A 25,850-nucleotide genomic window follows, 5' to 3' on the forward strand; every position below is an offset into this window, starting at 1 on the left:
TCATATATTCTTTCCTCTTCTGTGAAGTGCCAGAGTGAGTATTTTTGTGGCTATGAGGTCTCATTGCAAGAAGTCCTTTCTGTTGTAGGCCAAAGCAGACAAGGGCCATCTGTAAATGAGTGAGCCTGACTGTGTTTCAGTAGGACTATTTATGGACATGGAAATTTAAATTTTTACATAATTTTCAAATGTCACAAAAATATTATGCTTTTGATTTTTTCAACCATTTAAAAGTAAAAACATTCATAGTTTACAGACCAATCAAATATTGGCAGTGGGCCAAATTAGAACTGCAAGCTCTTCTTTGCCAGTCTGTACATTCACTGGTTTCTTATGCATGTCTTAGTTGAAATTTATTTTCCCATACTTGGTAGGGAGCAACAATGTGGGTTAAACTTTAGAAACAGATAATTGAGAAATACTTGGGTTTTGTTCCAAAAGCTTTCATGTTGTTCCATTCCTGTTTTCCTGGGAGCTGTATGTTTTCATTGTGTGCTTGTGATGCTAACATTTAAATGAGTTTGCATTCTCTCAGCAGATGACACATGGTAGTAGTGGGGGCGGTGTTACAGTTTAGGAGCAAAGCTGGGAAGAGCCCACCCAGAATTAGAAGTTTGCCATTATTTACAAGGTGAATAATTCCATCTGGGAGAATCAAGAGTCCTCAGCCAAGCCTAATGCCCAAAGGACTGTCACTATGGATAAGAATTGTGTTGCATTTTTAACATCATCGTAACACATTTCTTGAATTCACTGCACGTGCTTTTAATAATCCAATTCAGGGTTAATTTTAGCCATGCCCATTGGTGCTCTTTGCTCCTCTACTTAAGAAAAAAAGAAAAAAGAATCCTTTTGCATTCTATTATCAAATCAAGCTGTGATTTGGATAAGGCATCATATTTTCCTCAGTAAGCACAAAGAAGAAAGAAAAATATTTTTCATTTGCAAAGCCTTTTCATGCTTGTAAGGTTTTCACATGCTTGATTTTGTTCTCACAGCAATCCCGTGATGTGTAGGTAGCCTTCTTAACCATTTAAGATGTGAGACAGTTGATAGTCAGGGAGGATAGGTAGTTTGCCCAACCCAAGGTCACAGCACCAGGACTCCTGACAAGCCTTTCTGACCTTCTGAGGTGCAGAGTCCTCACCATCATATTCAGTAGTTGTTGCTTTCAGTGCTGTTGACTCTGTCATGGCCGCTTCATCAATAGCTTGATGTATTCGTGAAAAAGCTCAGAGTCCTGTCTTCCCCTCCTCTGCCACATTACTGTTTGCAGCTCTGGGAAGGGGTGAGGAAGCTGTGGGAGTTACAACACTGCTGCCATGTCTGTTTACTAGCTCTGTCCTTCTCCACCCCCACCAGTCATTTTAGCCACTGTGCAGTTCTTCTGAGTATGTTCTGTCTTAGTTCCCTAACAGCTTGCTTTTCCTGATAACTTTGACCCTTGAAGACCTCACTTGGCCAGCCAATTGCTAACAAAATAAAAATGTCTTGGGTATGATTGGCAAAGGCAGGAATGAGTCCATCACAACCCTATTGCTTCAGGTCTGGGCAATTAGGAAAATCAACATACTGGTGACTGTGCACAGAAAGATGTGGCAGGAGCTAGCTGGCTTGAGTTAATAATGGAACAGGCTTCTGGGTTCATGTTTTTATCCTTCAAAAGGTGAAATGGATAAATAGGTTGAACCAAATAGCGTGGGCTCCAAACAAACAAACAAAAAAATTTATGGCTAGAGCCAAATTCTCTGTTCCTTTTAAATACTTCCTAATGGCCCCACTTAAACAACCTCCCCATTACGAAAATGGAGACTTCCCATGCCTTTTTGATGCTATTTAGAAAAAATTGTCATGAACATTACAATTTGGAGTGACTGTGTATTGTATGAATTAAGAGGTGGCATGTAAAAAGACTTCTCAACTCTTCAGAATGGAAAATGATATAGAATGTTATTCTTCAATTATTTCCCTCCTACACTTTGGTATTTATATGGTACCTTAAATATTTTATGTTCTCTCCATTGTATCTTATGCCTTTTTACTTGCTTAATAAAGAAGCTGCCACTTAATATATTAAAATGCCCATTTGAACCTTCCCCACTGCTGCAACTCCTTCCCCTTTCTCTGTTGCAGTCTCAGCCACATGAATATAACCCAGAAAGTCATGTACAGACCAACTGACGTTTCAGTGGAAACAAAAAAATAACTTGCCATTTCTCAATACTTAATTGAGGAAAAGCACATGATGCCTTATATCTTAAATTGGAGGATTAAGAGGGTGAAGTCCCTACATTATCATGTGAACATCTTAATCCTATCAAATGACTTGGTCAAATGAGAGAGTTAACCAACTTAAGCAGACTATTTGAACAGTGCTCTACAGAAAGATGCTGTTACACCACCCCAGCCTGTACCTACATGAACAAAGCTAGGGTGTATTTTGCCCTTGAGTGTGGGCCATGCTGACTGGTTGTGGAACACACTGCCAAGACCCAGAAGGACTGGGGAGTGTGTGGTAAGGTTCTCCAGGCACTTTCTACAGTGAGGCAGCTTTGTGGTTACACATTTAGATCTCTTCATTCACAGTTTAGTGTTTTCTTGAATGCACTGCATTGTTTCACTGTACAAGAAGTCAGGTGTTTCCTTTCTGCCCCTCCCAAATAGATGTCCAGAGGGCTTCTTGGGAGAATATTGTCAACATCGAGACCCGTGTGAGAAGAATCGCTGCCAGAATGGTGGGACCTGTGTGGCCCAGGCCATGTTGGGAAAAGCCACCTGCCGATGTGCTCCAGGGTTCACGGGGGAGGAATGCCAGTACTCAACCTCTCACCCCTGCTTTGCGTCTCGCCCCTGCCTGAATGGAGGCACCTGTCATATGCTCAGCCGGGATACGTATGAATGCACCTGCCAAGTCGGCTTTACAGGTAACAAATGGGACCCGTGCTCATACTTTCCTACTCTTGGCAGACACCTTTATTTTGCATCTTTATATCTTGATGTCTGGCTCCTAAGTGTCCCCATCAGACACTCTCCTTACCTTCCCTTTGAGAGTTTTAAGGGCCACAGAAGGAGAAAGAAAAAAGGTTAAGGACCTAGAAGCATTTGGCTGTTTAAAGTATATATGTCAGGGCTGAGATGTAGCTTGGTGGTACAGCACTTGCCTAGCATGCGCGAGGCCCTGGGTTCGATCCCAGCACCAAAAAAAGAAAAGACAAAAAAAAAAAAAGTACATATGTCAGGATTGGGGATCAGAATTAATTCACTAAAGGAAGTATGCTGTCACCAGAAGAAAGTCTGTTGGTGCTGTGGAGTATTCACTTAAAATCTCCTCTCTCTAGACATTCAGAGTAATGGCTTCTCTGGCGTTCTGAGCTCTGTTCCTTTTGTTCTGCATTGCCTTATTCTTATCCGTTAACTTTTTGTCTCCTGGAACACTGTTTTGAACCTTATCACAGCTCTCCCTGGGGAATCTTCTTACCTTCATTTGCTTCAACTGTCATTGTCTTTTTCAGTTGCTGATGACTCTTAGTTATCCCCTTAGCTGCACCCCAACCTGCCCATTCACATTCATATTTCTGACTACCTATTGCCTATTCTTCTAGAAATTCTATAGGTACCTTAAGCTCAGCATGTTGATGTAAATAAGTGACACCAATGTACACTTCTCCCTCATCCTACCCTCTTAAAAGTCAGTCATCCAGCCCAGCCTCTGAGTTACTCCTCACCCATTTGCTTCTTTCCATTTTCTTTGCTACTCTGTAATTGAGGGCCATGGTATTGCTCATCTGAACTCCTCAAGCAATTCCTTAATTGATTTTTGTTTTTTCTACCTTTATTCTCTCTCCATCTCATTCATCCATCATATTGCTATACCTTCTATTTTAAATGTAAATGGTCTAGTGAGTTCACCTGCTTTTAAGGCCTTGTGACCTTTCATCATTTATAGAATAGTCCATGAACTCTTCTACTTGATTTCCATGGCCCATTACAGTCCCAAAAGGATCTAGGTCATGTCATACCCAACTTCTCATCGTGTCCTGAAAATGTCATACTTCTCTTGCACCCATGCAGTTGCATTCCTCTTTTCCTGGAATGTTCTTTTCTACAAATGGTGATTCCCCAGTGTTTTTAAAAACTGTGACCCTTTCATGATTCCTCTAGGCAGTTGGTCACAAAATTTTATTATTCTTATGTCACATCTTATTGTAATTAATTTTTTTTGTTTCTCACCTGAGTAAATTTTGGGTTCTTCGGAGGTGGGACTGAACTTTATTCAAAGGGAACTATTGGTGTTTATTAAATCAGGCCTCTGCCTTAAGCACTAAATCCACAGTTCTCTAAATCAATAAGCAAAAAATAAAAAACACTCTTAGAAAACTGAGCTGGGTACGTGAGTTTGGAATACTTGTTTTATTAATGTTTTATCAAAAGGTATTTGTGGGTCAGAATGTAATTAGAGTGAAGCGCTGTCTCCCTCATGACCATGGCAGCCGTGGATGATGTGAGTCAGCAGTGGTTATGAGAGTCATTTCTTCCTGACTCTCAGTTTTTAGTTGGCTTGCTTCCATAAGGCAAAGGGGCGGCACACCTGTTTACAACATTTTGATCCTGATAGTGGAAATAGCAATAATGCCTTCGTCAAAATTAAAATGTCACTCTGAAATGGTCCCACAATTAAAATTTCTTTCTTTGCCATTGAAAGGATCTCTTGGTATTCTGTAGGGTTCTGATCATCTTTACGTATTGCCACTTCTGTCTATTCCTTTAGGAATCGCCACCGGCCAAGTTCATCCTTTTGATTTTGTTAACCCCTTTACCTACCTAGTCAGACCTTGTTAGCAAAGACAGCAGTTAGTGGCTATAAACGTGTGGGAGGGGCCTGTTTCAGTTGTGGGCAAGCACCCTCATATCCACAGCTGCCAAAAGTAAGCGTTTTGCACCCCTTTTCCACTGTAAGCTTCTCTAGTCCCTCTCTGCTCAGTACCCTTGCATATGTGTGCTGTGCTCAGATTTGTATTACACCTTTCCCTTCAGATTTGCCATTTCTCAATGAGCAGAGAGCATTTCCATTGTACTTTTCTTATTTGTTACTCTGTGGGGTCAAAGATTTGGACAACCAATTGGAATATTAACACATTCAGGGATTTTTCACCTCTGGTTTAAAAAATAGAAGACTTAGATTAGAGGCTGGGCATGGTGGTGCCTGCCTATAATCCCAGTACTCAGGAAGCTGAGGTAAGAGGATCTCAAGGTCAAGGCCAGCCTGAGCTGCATAGCAGTAAGATCTTGTCTCAAAACAAAACAAAGCAAAGACAGGCTAATGAAAAAAAGGCACATAAATACCAAATTTACCAGAAGCCTGGACATATTTCTCTCTGTGTCTCTCTTTCCTTCTCTCTTTTTCTCTCTCCCTCAAAGAATCTGCTCTGCTTTCCATGGACTCGTGCATTAGGCTTTAGCATGACAGAGTCTTCCTGCTCCTGCTGGTGTCTTTCTTGGGAAAACCCACACTTCTGTTTCTTTTAATATACAGGGAGCACTGTCTCCCAACACATCAAACAGCATTTATAGCAAGACAGTGATTATTAACACAGTATTCCCCAGAAAATATGTAGGTGTATTGTGTTAAAAGGAAGTAGACTTGTTAGGAAATAGTAATGACTTGTTTATGTCACCTAAGAGGTCTATTTAGTAACTACATATTGTGCAAAATAGCAGTATATTTTATTCATTCAATAGATATGGCTTGATACCTACCATTGGGACTCAGCCCCTGTTTGTAATGGCAGCTGGTAATAGGAGAAGACAGCACACTTGGAGTGGGTGTGGGACATCAGAGATGGCTTTATAGAGGTGGTGACTGTTGAGCACAATTGTCAAGACAAGGCAGACTCCACTGTCCCTTATTCAGAGGTGGCACTTGCAGTGGAGGAGCAGTGTGCCATAGGGACCGATGGACTCCTGTGGGGCTGGGCCTCATGTACCAACCTACAGACCCCTTGTGTGCTCCATCTACTGAGTCTTTGAGTCTCATTGATGGGCCTCAGAGAGTTTCTGGGGAGTACCATGTATCAGAGGCTCTTTAGAACCTCTGATTTGTCCTGTAAAATCAAAGAGCTTACAGATCTTGGTGCAAGAGCTCCTGCTGTCCCTGTTGAGTAGGAGGTGAGCTGCTGAGGGTACGGCTGGGTTTTGTTTCTGTGAGCAGTACTGAGTCTGTTGTCCTTTTTGTAGGGAAGCTGTGCCAGTGGACTGACGCCTGCCTGTCTCACCCCTGTGCAAATGGAAGTACCTGTACCACTGTGGCTAACCAGTTCTCCTGCAGGTGCCTTGCGGGCTTCACAGGACAGAAATGCGAGACCGATGTCAATGAGTGTGACATTCCAGGACACTGCCAGCATGGGGGCACCTGCCTCAACTTGCCCGGTTCCTATCAGTGCCAGTGCCCCCAGGGCTTCACAGGCCAACACTGTGACAGCCCCTATGTGCCTTGTGCACCCTCTCCCTGTGTCAACGGAGGCACCTGCCGCCAGACTGGTGACTTCACTTTTGAGTGCAACTGCCTTCCAGGTGAGGAGTTCTAAATGTCCTGGGACTGGGGGACAAACCAATCACAGGAAGAAGGTGGAAGGTGGCAAGCAGTTCAGTTCCTTTAGGAAGTATCTTAATGCAGGGAAAAGAGGAAGTGAGAATTTCAAGTGGGGTGGATTGTTGGTGAGGGAGGGGTTTTATGGGCCCACTGCAGTCCATAAACAGGGCAGGGGGTTATTTAACATGTCAGGGTTTATGGTGATGAGTGCCAAGGAAATTGCTTATTATGCCTTCTAGAGAAACAGTGAGGAATAAGAGAAACAGAACTCTGGGAAAGGGACAGGCAAATCTAGAATGGAGAAGAACACTGTGAGAACTGGACATTGGAAAATATGTATGTGTGATTAGTAAAGTGCTTTAGCCTGAATTGACACTAAGACTGGGTGATCAGCTTTCCCATATGCTGTGCCTCTGATGGAGTAGTTCATTGTATTTGTATCTGCTCAAATGTGTGCCCACTGCCCACCCTTTTGCAATATTTTGCCTGGATTCTGGCCTGCAGAACCCTTTCTTATGTCCTCTCCCTGACTTCAGAGAGACCCTTCCCAGTATTGAAGGTGGAGAACTTTGAAACTGGGAAGAGGACTCTCTGTTAATTATGAGCACTTTTTGATGAGCTCTGATAGACAAGGTATGGGAGACCAAGCATGACACCACTACCCTTTGTCACACTCCTGGCTGGTACATGTTCCTTGGAACACACACAAACAAGACAGAAAGAAGTACAGAAGGGCAGTGTCTGAAGCTCAGCTCCTGTTGCTCCTTAGAGGAGGGAAGGAGCCAGTCTGACCAATTCACTTTACTTCTTATAGAAGTGATGAGGAGGCTGAAAACCAAGAATTTTGATTGGGAACAGAACACAAGCAGCTGGAGCAGATGAATTACTAAGCAACAAAGATCCTGTTTTTATACAAATATCCTTAGTACAAAAACAAAAGAAGGAAAACCAAGGGAAGGGGGGGATGTGTAGTAGTGTGTTAAATAAGCAGAATTGTCTCTAAAAGAAGTAGTTGTGACTACTCTTTCTGAATGAGAATCTTAGATTTGATCTCGTGGATATGGTTCACATAGAATGAGGTTTGTATGTTTTATCTTTTGGCAATTAAAAGATAATAGGTTGGTCCTGGGTATAAAACCAAGTGGTAATTTATTCATTTCATCTGGTTAAAAATTTAATTGACTGTCTGCTGTGTTCTAGATACCATGTTATGTGCCTGGGATCCAGTCATATAAGTTATGGTCGATAATCTAAATGAAAACTTTGTGTGATTTAACCTGCTATTTAATTGTATAGCTTCTACTTTCTCATTCAATAAAGATAGATAATGCTATCATTCTGGATACTAAATAAATATTTATTAACATCATATTACTATGATCCACATTATCTAGTAGAAAAGAAAACTAAAGACATCTTTTTTGCACCTATATTTGTTTGCATTTTAAAGACTTAAGACTGAAATAGAAATATAAACAATTTAATTTTGTAAATATTTTAATATTGTAAACATTCTAAAGGTCTAATGTCATAATGGTTTAAGTGGGTGGTAATTGAAGTTAGTGTGATTTATGGTTGAAGGTTATATTGCTGTTTTCAGTTTTAAGAAAATTATTTTTAATAGTTGGCTAAGGTCAGGAGGTTGATTTGGCAGCAAGATATCGACGGGAAGTTAGAGGCCAATAAAGGAAGTCTTTAACTGGGAGAGAGTGGTTATTCACTGCCATTGTCTCTGCATTGTTATCCGTTAGGCATGATAAGAACCTCAGGGAATTCTGAGAGTGTGTTCAAGAAAAGATCTGTCAAAGGAGCATAGTATCTCCTCCTTGGGAAAGGAAATAACCAGGGACTCCAAAGTAAGATGTTGCCAGGGCGAGAGGGATGAAGTCAAGGCAATGGAACTGTCTCTATGCTCTGCTTGTCATTTGGCTCATTGATTGTGTGAGTGCGCGTGCACGCACGTGTGTGTGTGTGTGTGTGTGTGTGTGTGTGTGTGTGTGTGTGTGTATGGGCATCAGGGAGAAAATTTGGCAAGGAAAAAAACACATGTTTATTTAATGCCTTTTTATAAGTCAGGGATTGCCAGATAGGTACTTCCACACCCGTTAGCTTAATTACACAAAAACTTTAGGATTAGTATTATTTTTCCAGTTTTCTCAGATGAATTAAGTGAAGTTTGACAATATTCAGTGACTCACCCAATGTTGCAGTGTTCAGGTATTTATACAGAGGTGGAGAGGCAGATCCTGGAAACGTAGGTGGGTTCTTTGCAAAGCCCAAGCTTTTTATATATTTCTGTTAAAGGCTGCACTGCTCACCTGCTTCTAGAGGCACCTTGAGGATGTGTTTAAATGCTTGATGCTTAAATGCTTTGAGCTGTTTGGGCTTAAAAAATGTTCACATTGTAAGAAAAATGAGATATTCCTTTTTATAAGCCAATGGTATTTGATACATGACAACCCACAGGCACAGTGTTGTGCTTATATTTAAACACAGTGAAGAGGGCTGGTCCTTGCTTGCAGGGTCCTGTGATCTAAAACAGATGACTACATCTTGGACACATGCATTGAAGAAAATTCAAAAAGAATTTGTAACAATAGATTGTGCAGCAATGCTGAATAAAAGCTTGTAGTTTTATAGTTTGTCAGATTTTATGATTATTTTTCTTGATGATGGTACTGGAGTGTGAACTTAGGGCCTCGCCTTGCTTTATGCTGTTGTTCTTATATCCCAGGTGAAGTTTGGAAAGCACTGACTTGACTTCCACATAGGGAAATGATGCCTGGAGATGATTTTCTTTTAAAAAGCCCTTTCATACTGCAACATCATTCTCCTTGCCCCTTGCCATGATCGCGCTCTACACTTTTCAAGAGATAAAAGTGCTTCTTTTTTTTTTTAAGTGCTTCTTAAAGCAGTAGGCACCATCTCTATGTGAAAAGCATCCTTATTTGAAGAGAATTATTATTTCAATTGTGAAAATGGGGAGAGCGAGTCAGCAGGAAGCATCCTGTAGAGGTATTTTGCAATTCCTGTGTGGCTGCTTCCCACCACATTTCAAGTTTGGCACTTCTAACTGGGCAAACCCTGACCATCCTTCCCCCAACTCCTGTAATTACTGACCCTGGTCTGCTTCTTGTTTTCTTCATTCTATGACACTTATCTTCTTACTATATAATTTGTACTATATAATTTACTTCATTATACCTATTGTTTATTGTCTTTTCCAATTCTACCACCTCTTCTCTCCAGAATGAGGGCTAGGATCTTTGTTTTTGTTTCCTGCTCACTGTCCTCAAGCACTTCAAAGCTGTGCCCATACGTAAGGGCTCTACAAACATTTTTTGACTGACTGACCTAACGATGTGTGGAGTCATGTCGTAATATGGAGAGTGTAAATTTGGTCTTCCCATTTCCTTCGTGGTCTCTTACATCCCACACTTAATCTGGCTGCTTTTGTTCATGTATGCTTCGATACTGGAGAGGAGTAATTTCAGAGTAATTTTCAACTCTGAGAGAAAGTGAATAGTATGTATATTAGTGGTAATATTTAGGCGGTGAAGGTATACTTCTTTTCCTGTAAGAGTACTGCAGTCACTGTGAATTGATTTTAGTATTATTATAGAACTCATGGGGAAAGATTTAAAGTTGTAAAAATGACTCCTCTCGTGTAACATAGAAAGAAGAGTTTTTCTCCACAGAGGCAAGGTAAAAACATCTTCAAGAGGGAACTAGTGGAATGGGATGAATAACCACGTTCCATCTTCTCCATGGATCAGCAGCTCTTAATAACTCAGACCCCTGGTGAACTTCCCTGTGAAGGAAGGTCCTCAGCAGAAGCTTCATGGAAGTGTGTGGCTGCAGCAATTGAATGAGCCATTGAAATCATTGTACCATTGAATCATTGGGTAGAGTATTTTGGGGTCCAGGCCATCCAGTCGGGGAGAGAAGAGTTAGGCTGTTCTTGTGTTTGCGGATGTTTTAACAAGTAGCGCAAGCAATCAGAAAACAGCAGGCTGTTTTGAATCTGCTGTCTGTCCCTTGTGGGCCCACAGTTGAACTGGATAGCCTTCAATGTACTTCCCTTTTTCCTTTCTTTCCCACATCTCCTTGTTGTTCTATGATTTACCTTTTAACCTTCACAGGAAGCTATCTGTCCTTTGCTATCACTGAGGTTTATCCTTTGCAAGCCACCTCTATGCTTCTCAGGTGGCTTCTGTGCATTAAAACAAAGCTGGCACATATTCTTTGGCTTTTGTGTCTGCTCTGTTACTGAGCCTAACAACTGCTAAAATCATTCCCTCTTGCTCTTGCACACTGAATAGCATGTGGTATTCTCTTGGGTATTATGCTAATCATATTTTGGCAGATCAGCTTTTGTGACAGACTTCTTTCTTTTTGCTTTTGTCCAGTTCCAGGTATCCGTGGCTCTTTCCTCACCATTTCGTCCCTTTGCATAGAAGCTTTTCCCAAGGACTTTGGGCCTGGCTGGAGAACTTCCTGGTTATGTCATTTCATTTCCCGTTCTCTGCCTTCCTTGCAGCTCTCCACCCTCACACCTCCCAGGGCCTGGAATCGGAAAGACTTGGGTTCTCCCCTGCGAGGGATTACTCTCTGTGTGGGACAATTTCTAGAGACTTTTCTTCTCCCTAACCTCACTGCCAGATTAATCACTGAAGTAGCCCACGGCTTTATAACAGCACAGTCTTAAAATGTTCCTTCGAAGTTTAATTTCCCTCCTTTTTGCCTTTTAAGGATGTGAGCTGGCTTTGAACAGTAGGTTCCTTCCGTGGCTCTGCTACACCCATCCCACCCACAGTTCTGGAGCCTGGTCTCTTTCCCTTTCTCCTAAAACCTGAAATGTCTTTGTGACTGTACTGTAACTTATTCTCATTGCCTTTTCCCTACCCTACTCTGGATAGACTTTCTTACAAGAATTCCTAGCTCTTTCCAAGAAGAGTTCTGAATCTCTATTTTTAAAGCATAAATCCCATCTTAGCTTTGGAAGAAAAATGATTTGGCTGGAGTTTCCTCAGACTTGGAAACTTTGACCTAAGGTCAGTTTTTTGATTGCTGAAAGGAAATGCTGGGGTCCCAGAAAACATACCGGTGGAGTTTCTGGTTCAGTGCCCGTTCCTATCTGCTATCCACGTTGTCATGTACAAGGCAGCCGAATGGCCCTCTGCCTCCTCATCCATAGCATGATAGGGCAGAGCAGATGTCGCCAATGGAAGCACCAACCCCTTGGATACATAAACACACCAGCTACTAGGTCTTCACTGCTTTCCCTCTTGCACAGCAGCTTTATTGAGATACAGTTTGTATACCATACAACTTCCTCTTGTTAACTGTACAATTCAGTAGCTTTTTAGTATATTCATAGATATGTTTAGCAATACAGTAAGTTTTATAATATTTTTAGACTCCAGAAGAAGCCATGTGCCCATTATTAGTTGCTGCCCATTATTTCTAATCCCAGCCCAGCCCTTAGCAACTTCTATCTACTTTCTGTCTCTATTTGCCTGTTCTGGGCATTTAATATAAATGGAGACACAGTAATCAGTTGTAACTGACTGCTTTCACTTAGCATAATATTTTAAAAGTTCATCCATGTTGTAGCATGTATCTCAGTGTATCTTTCCTTCTTCATGGCTGAGTAACACTCCATTGTATAGGCTTGCCACACTTTGCTTATTCATCAGTTGATTTATATTTTGGCTATTAGAATAATGCTACTGCAAGCATTCTTGTACAAGTATTATGTTGCATCGTGTGGCTTCCAGTCTGAGCGTCCTTGTCTACATTTGATATTACCTTTAAACATTTTTTTTCTATTTTGTGGTACTCGGGTTTGAACTCAAGGCCTCATGCTTGCTGGGCAGGCACCCTACCACTTGAGCCACACCCCAGCTTCTATCTGTCTTTTTGATTATAGGGATGGATGTGAAGTGGCATCTACTTATGGCTTAGGCTGCATTTCCCTGATGACTAATTTGTGTACTCATTCAATTAATGCCTATTAAACCTTTCACCCATTTTATGATTGGGTTATTTTTATTTTTATTAAGCTATGAGTTTTTAAAAATACATATCCTAGACACAAGTATTTGATCAGATAGATGATTTGCAGATGCTTTCTCCATTTCTCTTGTGCTACCTTTTGAAGCTCAGATGTTTCTAACTTGATAAAGTCCAGTTTTTCATGTCTACCCTTGTTGCTTATGCTTTTGGCCATTTTAAGAAAGTTTGCTTAGCTCAAGCTGCAAAGCTTTACTCCTATGTTTTCCTAATAATTTTGTAGTTTTAGTTCTTACATTGTGGTCTCTAACCCATTTTGAGCCAATTTTCATGTGTGAGGAGGGTGGGGGCAACTTCACTCATCTACATGTGAACATTTGGTTCTTGCAGCACTGTTAAGTGCTTTTTATATTGAAGTCATTTAACCTTTGACGTGGACCCTGTTGATGTATCGGGTTTTGCTCAGTTACTGTGTGGCACAGCTGAGAGCTGGGCCCAGCAGCCTAACACCAGAGGCTCTGCTTTTGACCAAATTTTAACTCTTCTTCTGCCTTCTCACCTGCCCACCTATTGATGAGGAAGAAGTACCTCAAAACTTGTCATTCAGTCATGAAAAACAAAAATTCTCCTTATCTGTTGTGATTATGTGGAAGAGCTTCTGCCTTCTTCATTTGTACATGGTATATGAATTCAGTTAGTTGTAACACTGGCTAACACAAAGTCCCAGTTTCTATTCCTTGTAGCTTTGCTGCAGGGCTTTGGCACTTCCCTGACACCCTGTTCAACCATATTTAGCCTTAGCCATCAGAGATAAGTTAGGGAGAGATGACCAGCATGAGTTCTAGAACACCAGCAGACCACACAAGTTCTGGCAGTGGTTGGCTATCTAAAATCCTAGCTTGAACTTGTCTAATGAATGTCTCCACAAGAGCAATGGACATGAACACAGACTTCATCTCATTCAGCAACTGCCACATGGTAGATTTGTAGCTAGGGCTACAGATTAAGGCTAAGCTTAAGCAGTTCAACATTTTCAGGCTCACTAGTTCATTTGAAAGACTTTCATATGATTAGATAGAAATATGAATAATAGGATAAATTTTTTTTTAAATCCAAGTGTGTATTTCCATAGTCTTTCTTCAGGCTTGCTTAGTCCATTCATCTGCTTGAATGGACTGAGTACCAAATACCTAGAAAAATGTAAGCTTTCAAATATTTCTGTTTTCCATAAAGCAGTTGCCTTTGATTTCTGGGTAATATTTTTGGCTACTTGGCTTAGACTCATTTTCATAATCGCCACTGTATTTAGAGAACACAGCCATTTTCCAAAAGTACAGCAAAGCAGATATAGAGTGTACGGTAGCTTGTGGTAAGGAATGAATAGAGCAAGGTTGATCTGTCTGTCCCACCACCAGGCTGTATGTGCCACGGAAGCAGGAACTCAGCCTCATTCACTCTCTGTTATATCCCTGGAGCAGTTAGTGTAAGTGTTTTGAGTGAGAGAAAAGAACCTTAAGCGATACTTTGAGCAATCCAAGTTTCATGTATTTCATGTAGGAGAATGTTCACTGAACATTCTGGTAGTCTTCCATTTATTAGCACAGGGATTTAGTGGCAAGAAAAGAGAAAGGAAAGTAGTCCAATATATAAATTACAGAAAACCACACTGCATGCAGTTAGGGGAAGGTTTTGTAATCTACTTTTGTTTTTCAGAGAAGGGAAAAACCTAGAAGAAGGAAGCAGTACTTTAAATGTATTCATGTAGAAAGGAGCATGAAGAATTTCAAGTTCTATGAAGTTTAATTAGTAATAATGCCATCCCATCGTCAGAAGCTTTTAATATCTGCATAGCATCTTACTCATGATGGGGCACTTATAACAATCCAGAAAGGCAGGCTGGGCAGGTAGAGTCAGCCTCATTTTATAGACAAGGAAGCTGATTCAGAGTTTGTAATGCACTGTGTACTACACAGCTTGTAGGTAGTGACACTGGGACTTGACTCATAGCTTCATACTTTAAGTTCAGTATTTTTCCTATGTCCTCCTCCTCTCCCTTTCTGTCCCCAGTTTTGGAGGCCTCTGAACTATCATTCAAAGAAAAACAGTGAGAGACTTAATTAGGTAATTTTTTACCTGTTCTTCCTAGTAGTCTAGCATGGAGCTGGGGAAAACCTAATAACCTGTTTTTTAGAACCAGTTAATATCTGTCCCAAGTAGACATTTGTTTTTCCTGGAATTTTATTTTGTGGAAACACTTCGAAGTACTTGTGAGGTAGCTTTGAAGGCATGTGGTGTCATGAGTCACTTCCACTGTCTAGTTGTGCTTGTGGCCTGAGAAGACAGAGGATTGGGGGATTTTTCATACATGAGTCCTGCATTGAACAGCTGCTAGAGGCTGAACTAAAACTGTAAAACAGGTCTGTCCTGATGTCCATGTGGAAGAAAGCACGTGTTCATCATTTTCTTTTGTTCTTTTCTCCCCAGGCTTTGAAGGAAGCACCTGTGAGCGGAACATCGATGACTGCCCTAACCACAGGTGTCAAAATGGAGGGATTTGTGTGGATGGGGTCAACACTTACAACTGCCGCTGCCCTCCTCAGTGGACAGGTGTGTACAGATCATGGGGCGTGGATTGGTACCCGGAATGGATTACTGATGAAGTGGCACTGTGTACAAATGATCTCAGGGCTGCTTTGAGAGCAGTGTGTGAATTAGTGGGGATCTCCATGCCAGGTCTTCTCCTCCTACTTAAGAAAAATATGTCTTCACAGACATTATTCAACAGCAGCTCTGAACTCAGCACCATGCTAAGTACTATGGATGATGAGAGAAGAGCATTTTTGATTGATCCTGGGCCTGACCTTATTATTTGGAAATAGCACGTTACTTGGAATAGACAAGGCTAATAAATAATTGAGAGAAAAAAATAGCTTAAATGCCAGAATACAGTAAGCCCATCTTATTTGCAGATTTACTACATGCAGTTTCACCCAAGCATGGTGAAAAAATAATAATAAATTTTTAAAAATCAAAAGAAATGTCAAAACCAGAAATTTTAAATTCCCGCATACATTACACAGCTCAGTTGATGGGAGAAGCTCTCAGTCAGTCCTATACCATTGTCCATTGTGTTTAAATCTTTGTGTGATATGCTGAGTGTTTTCTTGCCCTTAATTTTATGAAAATATAGTATGCCTTCCCAAAAAGCTAATGGTTCTCCAAAAAGAAGGTAAAAATTACAGGAATCCATGGGTGTTATGGGAAAAAATGAATCAAGCATCCACAGTGCATCCTGAGCCCTGTGCACCCCGAGCACATGTAGTTTTTTCTCCAGGGTTCTCTCCTTGGAAAGATAGACCCACAGAGACCCAAGGGTCTTTTGTACACAGCAAGAGTTCAGAGCTTATTGTTTGCTCCTGAACAGACAGTTGTCTTATTGTCATGCTCCATAACTAGCAAAGGGTTAGGCAGCTGCTGTTGATGACTTTTTTTTTTTTTGATCCTTCCTCCATTTCTCCTTTTCCTTTCTTGAGTCCCTTTTTTACACTTAGGACAAAAACGGGTTTTCCTGGGCTGCAGAGGGATCAAGTGGTAGAGTGCTTGCCAGTAAGTGTGCATCCCTAAGTTCAAGCCCCATTACTGCAAATAAAATGAAATGAAATAAAATATAAAATAAAATAAAAATAAGTTTTCCTGCCTCTGATGTCAGAAGAGTAGTCTTGCTTAATTTTCAACCTCTTGGTAGTTTCTCACATTTCTTAGACAGGTTTTTCATTTAGTTTTAGAAGGCAAGTGATTTTAGATGTTTGGTTCTAATTTCCTTCATATCAACCTATGACCCTGTTTACCTATTTATTATCTCTATTAATAGAGACGATGAAGAACTGACCCTTTTTTTGAGGGAAATTAATTTTTTAAAAAACTTTTAGCAGTGATTTATTTTAGTATAACAGGATAAAGTATAGATGGGGTGTTGGGGGAGTGGGGGAAGAAACATTTCCTATTCCCCACACGGGAAATAGGAGCAAAGACTCTGAGGGAAATTAATTGATTTAACCAAAGCAGTGGGTTATAGTCCAGTGACCAACTGTCTCCTGTGAAGGACTCTTGATGTCAGCTCACAGCTGTTATTACCTGGTGTTCATCAGGTCTTACAAGTGCTTTCACTTGCTGTAGCATCTAATTATTTAAAAAAGATAAAGATTTAAAACTTAAATAACATCATTTTCCAGAAGAGCCGGAATTTCTTCTTTCAGCCCCAGACTGTCCTTTTGATGATACTTTCCCACTGGGTTTCCATAGAATTGGACTCCCCTAGTATTTCTTCATGATGCCCTGATCCTAGGAGCTCTTTCTTGACTGTCTATACTTTTTGTCATATTCTCTCTAGCTTTTGCCATTTCTGTTGTATATCTTTTAGAAGACATTTTTTCAAAATAAAGATCACAGTAATGTTAATTACTTAACAAATAATAACTGGGAAGATTTGAATTTTTCTCTTTTTAAAAATACAGTGGTATTAAGCAGGGTGAGATACTTCAGGAACTCCCCTTACTCCGTAGGAGGATGATTCTTGTGGTCCTAAATCTGATGCCCATGTAGATTGAATGATACTATAATTTTCTTGCTGATTTTCCTGATACCACATTTGGTTTCCTGCTTTGATACTAGTTAGAGAGGTCTGATCATAGGGAAACTTTCCCAGTGAAATGATATTTTACCCAAATTTCTTGCGCCAGGAAGTTTAGTAGGTGCCTCTTTGGTATCAGAGTCTTTATAAGTTATACTTACATAACTTATATATAAGTTTTTGTATATCTAGAAAGGGTGGCAGAGGTAATGAGTAAGTTCCATGTGTCACTTACTTTTTCTTTTGATTGGCTGTCTGTCATTAAGAGTGACCTGGAGCCTTTCCCACCACAGGTTCCTTCCTCCTTTTCCCTCACACAGATTCTTTGATTTCCAGTGACAAGGCTTGTTTTTTTGCCCTGCCATAATCAACAGGATGAAGTCTAAGATGCTTCTTCTGTTATGTGAAGTGCCTTAGTTCTATTTGCTTCTCCAGTCTTCTCCCCATGTATCCAAGGGAGCCTCAGAGTCCAGCAAAAAGAGCCACTCTTGGTTCTCCTGCATTTGCTGCATGTTGTTTCACATCTGGTGTCTTCATTCACAGAGTTCCTTTTCTCTACATTCCCCTCTCCACTCCTCTTCCTGCTTTCCTCACTGTTTCTGCCTGTCTGATTCAGTGCAGGTGTACCTCCTTCAGGAAGCCTTCCTAGGCCTCTAGGCTAGGCTGAGTGTTCTCCTCTGGGCTGCATTTCCCTATTATGACGCTCACCCATTTATACTGGCATTGTTAAGTCCTTGATGGGGACATTGAGTTACAGGGCAGGTGAACTGTATGTGACAGTGGCTATAGGTGCTCTTTATAGAGATTTATGTAGCTCAGCTGTCTACTATCCCTGTCCCTACCCTATTCTGAGAAGAGTAGAAAGACAATTTTGTGCTATAGAGTTCCTATTTCTATTGATATTAGTGCTCTAAGTTCACATTACTATTTTATCCTTTACATAAATTACAAAAATATTTGGAGCTGGAGTATGGGAATTAACTAATCATTATTAGCACCTGAATAATGGGCTAATTGCAAAGTTTTATTTTGTGTAATGTTTGGAATATTCTCCTAGCATTGGACTTCATTGAGTATCCTCTTTATAGATAATAATACATGTTCAAAAGGGTTAAGTGTTATATCTAAGACAAATAGTGATTGGATTAGTTTTTGAATCTAGGTTTACTGAGTCCCAAATCGATTCTCAGAACTGTGGTCTTTTTTTCTGTATCAGATTGATTCTGTGAGTTCCCTTTATTTTTTAAATAGTTTGAGTCTCATTAATGGGTTGAAAGTTCAGTTTATAATCTTATTATTCTAGGATTTTGTAATTTACTATTTATGTTTTTTTCTTTTTAGAATTCTGGCTGGTTGCTTTGAGGTTAGAAGTTCACTTATGTGAATGTTTTATATCCAATCCAGTACTCTTTTCACTATACCTAAGAGTCTTATTACAACTGGCTTCATAATTCCTTTGTAATTTCCAGCTGTAGAGTTGACATATGAACTGTTTGGTTTGGCTTTTGATAGAAAACGAGGGGTTATACTAGGTTAGTAGGAGAGGAAATGAAGTTTCTAGCCATCTGAAAAAGAATGGGTGAGATCATTTGGCTTAAAAAACCAGGCATTCATTTAAAAAAAAAAAAAACTGAAGACTTGGGAATTTGCTACATTTTTAATGAGAAGAGTATGGTAAGTACAGTTTTGCTTTGTAAGTACACATACGTAAAAGGTGGGTGTTTTGAGGCAAGTTCTAGTCTTCAAGACGAGCAGAAGTTTTTCCAGCTCTGGTCATGATTTGATTTCTTTTTCTGAGAAGGCTTTATTCTCTACACATGGAAATTAATACATCTTACTTACTTTGTTAGGGTCTTGGGAGAATCAATGGTGCAATAATAGGTTTTTAAATATTTTTATTTATTCAGCAAACAGTAGTCAAGCTAAACATTCTAGATTTGTTCTGTTCACTTTGGTGGCCTCTAGTCACATCTTGATCTGTTGAGCATCTGGTCTGAAATCAGATGTGTTGTGACTAGTGTAAAATACCTGATTTAGAAGGCTTGTATGAAAAAGGTAAACTATCTTAATAATGTTTAAATATTGATTAGGTGCTAAATTATAATGTTTTAGATACATTGAGTTAAGTAAAATATATTCAATGGATTTCACGTTTCTCTTTACCTTTTTTTAAAGCAGCCCCTGGAAAACTTAGATTTAGATGTGTATTTCCTGTTTCTCTTGGACAGCCCTGCTCTGGATACAAAGGTGTTATGTGCATGTTACCATTGCTGCTGCCATGTGGGGAGCAGAGGGATGGATGGATGGGTAGCTATGCATAGAGGATACTTTGTGTTGACCTTGCTAGGGAGAGGTGTTGGCTTTGTTCTGGGTCGTTTCCCCGTCATGTATGGGTAGGACTGTGTTGTGTCCCAATTCAGAGCCATTTTACCTATCTAGATACTTGTATTTATGCTTTCAAAGATGACCAGTCTTCTGAACTAGCCTAAGATCAGATGTAAAATATTTGATGTTGGTGGTGGGTGTAGGCAGGTGGCTTACTTCTTTGTAGAAGTTGCCCTATGGGGAAAGGTCTGAGTGACTAGATGTCCTTTTAGGAAATGAAAGCAAGCCTCAGGGTTTGACTCAGACTGGGTACTTAACTATACTGCATTTGACCCCATGCCATCTTATCGGAGAAGTTCTGCTCTGGCAGGTATCCACTTAAGGAGGGGATTTAAAGGCCCCCAAATTTATTACAGCAATGTAGATTAATGTTTTGTCTACATAGACTGTTATTTGAATTTTCCTTTTAAAGGTTCATTTCCTTCAGAATTAAAGTTGATTCTGAGCTCAACACACAAATTCCTCTCTGTGGCTGCTTTTGGTTTTGGGTTCACTCCTGGGGCAGATGTGATTTATTTTCCTGTGCTTGTTGTTAATTTAGAAATGTAATTTCAGCTTGGGTTTGGAATAGTGCTTTGGGACAGTAAGCAGAAGTGAACAATGAAAGTTAGGTGGATATGAATCAAATAAAACTGACCAAATTTTCTCTCAGCTCTCCTTTATATTATGATGAGCCTGCAGAGTTGGTTAAGACTCCCACTACTCTTGGTTGCTCAAACTGCAGTAAGAACGTTTGGCTCAAATTACTGCATGTATGTGCCAGAGGTAAGGCTTGAGCTCTTTGTGTCTGGGAATGGCGTCTGCATGGTGCTGTTTGATTTTGTGAGATGTCTCTGTTTCAGTCTACCTCTAGACTACCTCTAGTTGATGACGCGTTGTCTTCTTGAATGAGGTTTTTCTCATAATCAGTTTTTCTTTCTATCTTTCTCTTTCACTGTCTCACTGTGTTCATGTGCTTACATGTGTATGTATGCAATATGTATGTGCACATATGTACGTGTGTGTATTGTGTACATGTTCATACATGCGTGTTTTAAGACTACAGGGATGGAGCTTTTTGATTGAGAGTGGAAACTACATCTTGGACTATGAGGTATTCTTATATTCTGCATGGATGACAGGAAATGCATCTCACATTTCAGTTTCTTTGCTGTCAACTTGATCGTGAGGACAACCTCCTCTCTGGAATTCTGCCTCTCTACCCAAATTTCAGTTTCCTATCAGGTGGGCAGATTGCCAGAGTGCTAACCTAAAATACTCTCCTCCCAGAGGCCCAAAAGCTGATTAGTGGCCATGTTGAGGGAAACAGGTGTGAATGTATAGAGTAGCTCAGCAAAATGCAGGAAGTGAGATTAAAGAATCTTTCCTGCCCTCGTGGTCCATTATTGAGTGTCTGCTTTTGGCTATATTGTAGGCAAGATTCAGTTCACTTCATGGTTTTTAAGCCAGAGTGGAATGACTGTAAGTATGTTCCATAACATAGTTATTGAATATCTATCAAATATAGTATACTAGATGCTGTAACAGACACTAAGAGAAAAAATAATGCCTATCTTTCAAGGGTGGCAGAAGTCACTAGAAAAAAGTAAGAAACACTATACATAACCACAGCAGGGGGTAGAAAGTATGGATGACTGAGATTTTGAAGGAAGCATGGATAGGAAATAAGAGCTATCCGAGTACTTGGTGGGGTGAGATGGGGTAAGAAGAGATAACTTCTGCTTTGAATCTAGGTAATGAGTGGGACATTGTGAGACTGATGATGACAGAGATGGAGAATAGTGTAGCAATCATGGCAAGCTTGAGGTGAGTTTTCAAAAACATTAGCTTAACATCCAGGAGCCCAAAAGAGAGGTAAGGACTACCTCTGTTTTCAAGACTCTTAATTTTGAGGTTGAGGTTTTGGGTTTTTTTGGTTGTTTGTTTTCATGGGAATGTATCAAGTTTGTGAGGGAAAATATGTTGAGTGAGAAAAACAGAAGATTTGGGCCTCACTTGTGAGAAATGTCTGCAGTTAGGAAAATGGAGGAGGAAATAGATCCAAAGAAGGAAGGTGAGACAAAAGGAAGTAAGAGAGATTGGGACAGAGCTCGGCTGCTAACGCATCTCTGAGTCACAGGGATACAGCTTTGTGAGGGTGCTCTTGATTCAACTTTACATGCCTCTGTTGCAGCGTCTGTAATTCTTTACTGCTTTTACTGGTTTCTCTGCACAGCTCACCTAGTAGATTGTTGTCCTTATTTATGGCATTCCCAAGACTGATGTTAACAAGTGATGGCTATTGGATGACTAGTATCCCGTGGTGTATATGTACCACATTTTCTTTATCCATTTGTTAGTTGCTATGGACAGGTTGTTTTTATCTCTGGGCTATTGTGGATTGTGCTGCAGTAAACATAGCAGTACAGATATCTGTGGGATACATTGATTTCATTTCCTTTGGATGTATACCCAGTAGTGGGATTACTGGATCAAATGCTAGTTCTGTTTTTAAATGCTGAGAGACTGCTGTACTGTTTTCCATAGTGTCTGAGCTAATTTACATTCCCATCAAATGTATGCAAGGATTCCTGTTTCTTCACATCCTGGCTAGCACTTGTTATCTTGTCATCTTTTTTGGATCATTTTTACTGGAGTGAGGTAATATCTCATTGTGGTTTTGATTTTCAGTTCACTGATAATCAGTGGTAAATGAGCCTTTTTCTCATATACTGATTGGCCATTGCTATGTACTCTTTTGATAAATGTCTATTTATGTCCATTGCCCATTTTTAAATTGTTTTTTTTTTTTGCTATTGAGTTTTTCTCATTCTTTAAATGTTCTAGATATTAACCCTTGTCAGATATATAGTTTGTAAAGCTTTTCTCCCATTCTGTGGGCTATCTCTTCACTATTGATTATTTTCTTTGCTTTACAGAAGGTCTTTAGTTTGATGTAATCTCATTGCCTATTTTTACTTCTATTTTCTGTGCTTTTGGGGCCTTGTCCATTCTCCTGTGTTTTCTTCTAGTAGTTTCATAGTTCCAGGTCTTATATTTAGGTCTTAATCTATTTGTAGTTGATTTTTGTAACTGGTGAGAGATAGAGTTCTAGTTTCATTCTTTTACATGTGAATATTCAAATTTCTCAGCACTATTAAAAAGATGGTCTTTTTTTCACTTCATATTCTTGGCACCTTGGTTGAAAATCAGCTGACTGTAGATGTGTGGGTGTAGTTCTAGGCTCTCTTCTCTGTTCCATTGATCTTTGTGTCTGTTTTTATGCTAATACTATGCTGTTTTCATTATACTATTAATAAAAACTATTGTTGATTGATTGATTGCATTGCTGGGGGTTGAACCTGGAGCCTCACATGGTAGGCAAGCACTTGTCTGACTGAGCCACACCTTTAGCCCTTTGTCATATATTTTGAAATCAGGTAGTATATCGAGGTTGCTCAGTATTGCTTGGCAAGTTGGATTTTTGTGTGTATGGTTCCATACAAACTTTAGGATTATTTTTTCTAGGTCTGTGAAGAATGTCATTGGTGATCTCATATTTTTACATAAATTGATGTTTAGAAAAGTTTGGATTTCAATCCATCTTTGTAGTTTTAAGTATTAAAAACAAAGCTGTATTCTTTAACTTCCTTCTCAGTGAAGAACTGGCATACTTTCACTTCTCTTACACTTCCTATACTTTGCAGATGCAATTTGGATCTTAAACATTTAAAATAAAGTATTGTTACTGAATGCTAAAATCTCATGCTTATTCTTTTCAAATTACTTTTGATATTTATAGTTTTTCCCCCCTTTTGGGGCAAATGCTGAAGGCTGAACTCAGTCTCCTCTTTCTAGGCAATCTGTTGAGCCATGCCACAGCCCTTTTTTGCTTTGAGAGGGTCTTGCTTTATGCCAGGCCAACTTGGACCATGATCCTCCTATTTGTGCTTCCCTGAGTAGCTGGAATGACAGGTGTATGCCACCACACCCAGCCACTGGTGTCCTGAACTGTTTGCCCAGGCTGGCTTCAAATTGCTTCCCCCTGATCTGTACCTCCCGGGGAGCTGGGACTACAGGCTTGGGTCCACTGTACTTTTTTTTTTGGGTTTTTTTTTCGTGGTACTAGGGTTTGAACTCTGGGCCTCCTAGGCAGTTGCTCTACCACCAGAGCCACACTGGCAGCCCTTTGATATTTATAGGTTTATAACACAGTGTCTAACAATTTAGTCTTAGTTCTGTGTACAATTTGTTTTATGCTAACTAGTACGATTATATCAGATCCTGAGTTTTTTGTTTTGATTAATTTTTTAGTCAAAGAAGTATACCAGTGAGTAACATAATATTTTTTTCAAGAACGTTACATGTGGATATATTTTTGGGAGTCCTTAGATATTTGAAAAAGCTTTTGATTTAGTTGCCTTTTATGGCTGGATATTGAATTCTTGAGTCACAACTTCATCTCTAGTTTCTAGACTTTTTTTCTCTTCTTGTGCTCTATAGAAAGTGCAGTATCAGACAAGTGTTTCTTCTTTCTTGATAAGTTAACACTTACCTCCCTCGCTATTTCCATTTGTTTTATGGTTTTCAGAAAACCCTTACTCTCTTTACATTAGGTCATCATTCTTTCTTCTCCAAAGCTATAAAATCATCTCTCTTGATGTTTCAGTCTGCTTGGTTTTTTGCTTTGCATTTTATGAGAACTTCTAAAACTTTTCCTTTGTAACACTGATTAATATTTCTTCATTTTCAGTTCTGTTCTTTATAGCTTCATATCCTTATTTTTATTTGAACTGCATTCTTGTTTTCTTACGATAACTGCTCATCTCATTTCAGTCCTTTCTATTTATGCTTGCTTCCCAGCCCTTTTCGCCAAAGTCTGCTGTTTTGTTCAATTCTTCTTAGAACCTAAATTTGTCTAAATTCTTTCTATAATGTCTTAGTTTCTAGATGTATTTTTCACAGTATGCTCTCTCTAGACTTAACTGGCACATCTCCGTGTTTTAAGCTGTAGAGCCTTTAATATAGCCATGGTGACTTTTTCCATAGTACTGATTCTGCAGAGGAACTGCTTGCCTGGAAATAGGGGAGGTCAGTGCTCTTTGGATCCCCTCACTCTCAGCCTGGCTGCAGTTTAAGTTTTTCCTCCCTACGAGGGGAGGGTCTCTTTTATGTAAACTGTCAGTGCCTAAAGAAGTGGGGAGGGGGCCAAAGTATGGGCCTCCTTGCAGGAGAACCAAAGATTGGCACTGTTTTCATCTCTGTCTGGAGAAGCCTCTGTGCCAGGGGTTAACCTCCTGAATGTCCAGCCCTGGCCCAGCTTCCACGGTTCTCCATACAGCAGCTGAGCCTGGATACATTTTGGTTCTGCCGCATCCAGAATTTGCTCTAGATGCACTGCAGACTTTCTCGTTGCTATAGTGAGTGGTCCCAGGAGTCCTGGGTTCCCCAGTGCTTTACATTGCTGTTGACCTGGAGGAGTGAGGTGAAGTTTAGACCATTCTCTCTCTGCAGCAGAGCTGGATGTCTGAAACACAAATCAGATCAAGTTGTTTCTTTGCTTAAAACACTTCAGTGGGTCCTCCTCATTTGGGAATAGAGTTCCAAGGCACTGCATGTAACCCTGTCCTGCTGCATCTCTCCACTTCCCTGGCATGCCTTGTAATTCATTGCTTCAAATGAGCCATGCTGTCTCTTCCATTCAAACGTATACACATCACTTCCTTCTGCTTGAACTCTCCCCACGAGTATACTCTTACTCAGCCTTCCTCCTCCTATGTGTCCTACAGGCTTTCACTTGGCTGTTTCATCATCTAGTTCTTCTCTGTTCTCCCTTCTTTGTTCCTAAGACAGTAGGCATTTATGAAGTACTTGGCACTGTACAAAACCACTATTTGCCTGTAAGTTCTGCAAAGTAGAAACCAGGTCTGTTTTGCTTACCATTATAACCCGAGTGCATATAGGCATATAGATCAGAACCTGGAGCATTTTGTGTGTGTGTGTGTGTGTGTGTGTGTGTGTCTGTCTGTCTGTCTGTCTGTGTGTGTGTGTCTGTCTTTGTGTATTTGTTGAATGAATGAATGATTTTCTGGTTCCTGTCCCAACTTGACCCCCTCCAAATTCAGATTGTTAGTACGAGTTTCTTCTTACCTCACTCAGATACATTAGTACCTTTTCCACTGTGGACTAGCTTTGTTCCATTTTTTTAAAAACTGAAGTAATTGCTGATAAAGATTATGTCTGATAATACGT

General features: G+C 40.1%; 1 protein-coding gene across 2 annotated transcripts in view; it reads left to right on the forward strand.

The window, feature by feature from the left end:
* The window catches only part of Notch2 (notch receptor 2), a 178,466-nt gene that overhangs the window by 91,696 nt on the left and 60,920 nt on the right, over positions 1–25,850 (forward strand). For both annotated transcript variants that reach the window (XM_074050641.1, XM_074050642.1), the window contains 3 exons: positions 2,665–2,924; positions 6,235–6,570; positions 15,089–15,211. In XM_074050641.1, coding sequence (XP_073906742.1) covers positions 2,665–2,924; positions 6,235–6,570; positions 15,089–15,211 — 719 coding nt within the window. The remainder of the gene's footprint in view (positions 1–2,664; positions 2,925–6,234; positions 6,571–15,088; positions 15,212–25,850) is intronic.

This window comes from Castor canadensis, chromosome 12, assembly GCF_047511655.1.
Source record: "Castor canadensis chromosome 12, mCasCan1.hap1v2, whole genome shotgun sequence".
In the NCBI taxonomy this organism is placed as follows: domain Eukaryota; kingdom Metazoa; phylum Chordata; class Mammalia; order Rodentia; family Castoridae; genus Castor; species Castor canadensis.